At 40.9% G+C, this 6,452-nt stretch overlaps 1 protein-coding gene across 1 annotated transcript in view; it reads right to left on the reverse strand.

Moving 5' to 3' along the window:
* LOC126266809 (exocyst complex component 4) overlaps positions 1 to 6,041 on the reverse strand; it is a 246,924-nt gene extending 240,883 nt beyond the window's left edge. The window contains exon 1 of the mRNA XM_049971362.1: positions 5,920 to 6,041. Coding sequence (XP_049827319.1) covers positions 5,920 to 5,979 — 60 coding nt within the window. The 5' untranslated portion in view covers positions 5,980 to 6,041. The remainder of the gene's footprint in view (positions 1 to 5,919) is intronic.
* Positions 6,042 to 6,452: the final 411 nt, after the last annotated feature.

Below are 6,452 nucleotides of genomic sequence, written 5' to 3' on the forward strand. Positions count from 1 at the left end.
TGTCCATGGTATTTTAAGTGCTGCACTTTGGGGTTCATAGTGACAGAATATCTCGATGCTTGTGGATGAAGGAAAAAAATATTTTCTTATAAAATGTTAAGAGCAGCATGCTTGCGTCATTCTGATATATTAAGTGTCTGGGTATCTGAAAACATCAAATGGCAACATGCTGAAGTGAGTTATGAGACAGTGAAATCCTACACTATGTGATCAAACTTATCCAGACATCTGCCTGAAAATGACTTACAAGTTCATGGCAGCCTCCATCAGTAAATCTGGAATTCAGGATGGTGTTGGCCCACCCTTAGCCTAGACGACAACTTTCACCCTCGCAGGCATACAATCAATCAGGTGCTAGAAGGTTTCTTGGGGAATGGCGATCCATTCTTCATGGAGTGCTGCACTGAGAAGAGGTATCAATGCTGATCAGTGAGCCCTGGCACAAAGTTGGCATTCCAAAACATCCCAAAGGTGTTCCATAGGATTCAGGTCAGGACTCTGTACAGGCTAGTCCATTACAGGGATGTTACTGTCATGTAACCATTCCGTCACAAGCTGTGCATTATGAACAGGTGGTCAATTGTGTTGAAAGATGCTATCACCATTCCTGAATTTCTCTTCAACAGTGAGAAGCAGGAAGGTGCTTAAAACATCAATGCAGGCCTGCGTTGTCATAGTTCCATGCAAAACAACAAGGGGTGCAAGACTTCATCATGAAAAACATGACCACACCATAACACCATTGACTCTGAACTTTACTGCTGGCACCACACACTGGCAGATGATGTTCACTGGGCATCCCACATCCTGCCATTGGATCGCCACACTGTGTACCGTGATTCGTCACTCCACACAACATTTTTCCACTTTTCAATTGTCCAATTTTTACACTCTTACACCAAGTGAAGTGTCATTTGGCATTTACTGGCATCATGTGTGGCTTATGACCAGCCGCTCGACCATGAAATCCAAGCTTTCTCATCTCCCGCCTAACTGTCATAGTACTTTCACTGGATCCTGATACGGTTTGCAATTCCTGTGTTTCCACTTCACTATCACACTGGAAATAGTGGACCTATGGATGTTTAGGAGAGTGGAAATTTCGCGTACAGACGCATGACACAAGTGACACCCAATCACGTTAGAAGTGAGTTCCGCAGAGTACCCCATTCTGCTCTCTAGCCAGTACCTTTCCTTGTGCACATATAATTCAGTCTTGTACCGACTACTTATAAAGTAAACATGGTACTTATAAAGTATACTTGAATATATGTAGAAAAATCATCTATGAATATCAGGATGGTGGTGGTGGTAGTTAGTGTTTAACGTCCCATAGACAACGAGGTCATTAGAGACGGAGCGCAAGCTCGGGTTGGGGAAGGATTGGGAAGGAAATCAGTCGTGCCCTTTCAAAGGAACCATCCCGGCATTTGCCTGAAACGATTTAGGGAAATCACGGAAAACCCAAATCAGGGTGGCTGGAGACGGGATTGAACCGTCGTCCTCCCGAATGCGAGTCCAGTGTGCTAACCACTGCGCCACCTCGCTCGGTGAATATCAGGAAATAATAGCTATTTCATAGTGATTTAATCTCCATAAGTCCACAGAGATCTGTATGTATGAGTTGCAAGACTTCTTTAGACCAGCTTTGACTTGATTTAAATGGCAATCTGGCCTGCTTTCCTTGCAAACATACCCAACATTGTACAGTATTCTTTCCATAACTTTCCATCCCAGTTGCCATATTCTTCAATAAGGCAATACTTATCTATTCATATGTCCAAGTCCCCCATACGACAAGAAACCTTTCGCAGCGTAAACAGGGTGACTTCCAGTTTCAGCAGTATCTTAAACTGTGTTTAATTTGTAAATATCTTTTACGTTAGTTGCAGTAGCTACAATATCGCCACAAGAATCAATTATTTTGGCTCCCTCTATAGTAAAGATACCCTTGTTACCTTTCCTTATTATTTTGCTTATGGACAGCATTAGTTGCAATATTCCTCACATTATGTACATCATGAGCGCTAACAATTTGTTTCTCCCCACTCCACCAACTGTGGAAATTCCAGTGTCAGTCCTTGAGTGAATATCCTACAAAACTGATGGAGCTTTAATAATATGCCAAGATGCTCCCGAATCTAGAAACAATACTGCAAGATCCTCACTCAGTTCACTAAAAGATAAAAGTCAGGAAATGCCTGACCTTTACGGGTGGTTTTCTCTCAGGACTAATAGAATTAACATGCTTCTTTTCACTATACTCAACATTTCGTTATACTGTGATGAAAAATGTCCACTGTTATGGTATCAAACATTTTACTGGCTGCTCCTTATTCTCCTTCTTGTATTTAGGTATAAAACCGACACTGTTTCTATCTTTGGATCATATGAAACTGGCCCATTTTTCATACTCTGTAGAATCTTTACCTTCATACTCACAGCAAAAAGAGTTTTGCATCACCCTGGTTCCCAAAACTCCTGAAGATAGATGTTGACTGTGTATATTGTACCACAGACACAGTCCCTTTCGCTGTTCAGAGATGTCACTAAATCCATCTAAAGATGTAAATAACCATGCATGAGTAGCAACTATTAGACAGAGGGGGTCTGACAGCCTATCAGCTCCAATCATTCCACCAGGAAGGAAGTACACAGCTCGTGTTGTCTGTAGTTTAACCATGCCTAGACAGTCAATACCACGGTTCAATTATGTCCGCACTGTTACTTTGCGCTAGGAAGGGCTCTCGACAAGGGAAGTGTCCAGGCCTCTCGGAGTGAATCAAAGTGATGTTGTTCGGACATGGAGGAGATGCAGAGAGACAGGAGCTGTTGATGATATGCCTCGCTCAGGCCGCCCAAGGGCTACTACTGCAGTGGATGACCATTACCTATGGATTATGGCTAGGAGGAACCCTAACAGCAATGCCACAATGGTGAATAATGCTTTCGTGCAGCCACAAGACGTTGTGTTATGACTCAAACTGTACTCCCAACATCCATGACGAGGTCCATCTTTGCAACCACAACACTATGCAGCACAGTACAGATAGGCCCAACAACATACTGAATCGACCTCCCAGGGTGGCATCACATTCTCTCTACCGATAAGTGTCACATATGCCTTCAACCAGACAATCGTCGGAGATAGGTTCAGAGGCAGCCCTGTCAGGGTGAATGCCTTAGACACACTGTCCAGCAAGTGCAGGAAGGTGGAGGTTCCCAACTGTTCTGGGGTGGCATTATGTGGAGCCAACGCACACCACCGGTGGTGATGGAAGGCGCTGTACGGTACGTGAATGCCATCCTCCAACTTATAGTACAACCTTTTCGGCAGCATATTGATGAGGCATTCGTCTTCATGGATGACAATTCGCACCCCCATCGTACACATCCTACAAATGACTTCCTTCATGATAACAACATCGTTGAACTAGAGTGGCCACCATGTTCTCCAGACTTGAGCCACATGCAAGGGTAGATTGAAAATGGTTGTTTATGGACGAAATGATTCACCAACCACTCTGAGGGATCTATACCGAATCGCCGTTGAGGAGTGGGACAATCTGGACCAACAGTGCCTTGATGAACATGTGGATAGAATGCCATGACAAATACAGGCGTGCACCAATGCAAGAAGATGTGCTACTGGGTATTACAGGTAGCGCTGTTTGTAGCAATCTGGACGACCACATCTGAAGGTCTCGCTGTGTGGTGGTACAACATGCAATGTGTGGTTTTCATGAGGAATAAAAACGGTGGAAATGATGTTTATGTTGATCTCCATTCTAATTTTCTGTACTGGTTCCAGAACTCTCAGAACCGAGGTGATACAAAACTCTTTTTGATGTGTGTAATACCCTCTGTAATGTGTAATCCCAAACCCGAAATCATAGATGAGTATTTCTTTGGTAGTCCAACTAACAATAAAGTGCCAATCCATTCTTCTGCAATTTATGAGCTAATATTCCTTAGACGATTTGAGATTGAAATTACTTTATTCACATATTTGTCCACATTTTTGTACTTGTTCAATCCTGTACTTACCCGCTCATGAAGTAATCCTACTTTTCTGGTAAACATCCATCTTCAAATTCATTTTTCAATTTGTCCCATACCTCCTTTGCCACCTCTATTACGTGAACATAATTCATTGGACCAATCAAAAGGATTAGTTTTTATTTTCACTTCTGATCTTTAGCACAATAATTTGATTCCACTGATTTCAATGTACTGTTTACGACTTCCCACAGCACTTCCAAATGCACACAACCTCAGCGGAAAATTTCCAAGTTGTACAATTCCCACGGCCTACGAGGCGCTCTATTTGCAGTATCTGTGGTTGCGCTTCATATTAACAGTCACTTTTATTCAATGTGCACAAAATGCAACTTTATACGAACTTCTGATCACTTTTGTGCAAAAACATGTCACTGTGAAATTTATTATTACACTTTAATTTAGTGCTTGGTGCACTACCTGGTGGATTCTTTGTTGAGCGAAATGGTGTGGAAAAATTGTTTAGGGGAAAAAAAAATAATAATAATAAAATAAAAAAGTAAACCTTACATTCTATTAACATATGAACACATTTTACATGTACGCCATGTACATGATCTCGTTGACAGTCAACATCCACAGAATTTCTTTTCACAGAGGTTTAATGCAATCAGCACAAAGTGTCCTATGCATGAAGATTCTAAGAAGTGCCAGCAGAGAAGTATTATGGATTGATCAATTTCTGTACACAAGGAAAATCTTAGCTAAGTTCAATATGGAAAACTGTAAACCTATTTCTACTCCTATGGAAAATAATGCAAAACTGTTAATAACTGATGATGACAAGAAATGCAAGGAAAGTGTACCCTATTTGGAAGCTGTCTACTGTCTACTGTCCTCAGCACAGACTTCCAGACCAGACATTGCATTTGCCACAAATGCAGTAAGCAAGTTTTGCAATGATCCGAGAGACAAGCACTGGATGGCAGTCAAGAAAATAGTCAGATATTTCATTGGAACTGCTGATTATAAGTATTTTTAAACTGGCAATGTAAATTTGTAAGGATATAGTGTCACAGACTGTGGAACTGAGCTGGAAAGCAGACACTCCATCACTGGAAGTTGTTTTATACTAATGGGAGGATTGGTATCATGGTCATGTAAGAGACAACGAACTGTTGCTTTGAGTATTGTAGAACCTGGACATATGGCCTTGTCCTCCACTATTCAAGAAGCTCTTTGGATCCGTACACTGATGAGTGAAATAGAATCTCTTCCAACATTAAAGCCAATTGTGGTATTTTGTGACAATATTGAAGCTATTAAACTTGCAAAAAATAATGTCACCAGTGTAAGATCCAACCATACTGACATAAGGTATCTCTTTATAAAACATCATGTGGAAAATGGAAAAATAATCCTCCGATATCTATGCACGGAAGAAATGTTATAGGATCTCCTAACCAAGCCTCTCAGTAGCGACAAATTACAGAAGCTGGTGAAACATTATGGTTTAACTTAGGATGTACAGTGTTGGGCATTTGAAAAACATTTGGTCAAGAGGGAGTGGCGCACAAGATATGACGTGTAGAGTGCATTAGACTCTGTGTAATATACATGTTCCGTGTTTGTTGATGATAAAGGAACACGAGAAAATAAATTATTACTACTTATATGTCCTATTGCACATCTGTAAAATCATGTGTATGATGTCTTGTTATGGAAAATTATGCATATATGTTCTCCATTCCAATTCTGGTAGTCAAGATGTAAATTATCTTAAATGATCTAATTCCCACTTCTCCATAAAACTAACACGCAAATCAATATGTCAAGCTGTGATAAGGAGTGGATACTTTGAATTAACAGAGCAACAATGTCAAAGTTTATTTTCTTTTAAGTATTTACCAATGATCTTACCGTTTCTTTAGCATATTTTACGCCCCTAGGGGGCTTGACAGGCGGCTCCGGCATCGCCATGACAATACCCACACAAACAAACCAAAGAGGCAAACACTATAACTCAGCCAAAGATTTTCAATACATATATGACATTGTTGGGGGATAAGTGAAGATGCGCAAAGATATTGAAGGTTACAAGTTAATGATCAACTATAATGTGAACGGTGCAACCGGCGTGCCCTTGAAATCGACCTAGAAAATATAATTCGAACGAAAGCAGTGGTTACGCTAGAGGTAAGTCTTCCTTTGGCATCCTATGGTTTTGGCAACTCGTAACCTTTCAACATAACCTAGCCCTTGAAATGTCACCACAAAACAAAAAATTGACGGATTTCTAGCGAACGCCTATTGCAGCTACTCATTGCACACATTTAATATTCGTTGACAATATTAAGCTGACTCAACATGACACCTATGTTCAAATTTACGCATGCGCATAAATTTCTAATAGCACATCTAGGCATGTGCATGCATACTTTCCTGGAATGAAG

The sequence above is a fragment of the Schistocerca gregaria genome, chromosome 4 (genome assembly GCF_023897955.1).
Source record: "Schistocerca gregaria isolate iqSchGreg1 chromosome 4, iqSchGreg1.2, whole genome shotgun sequence".
In the NCBI taxonomy this organism is placed as follows: Eukaryota; Metazoa; Arthropoda; class Insecta; order Orthoptera; family Acrididae; genus Schistocerca; species Schistocerca gregaria.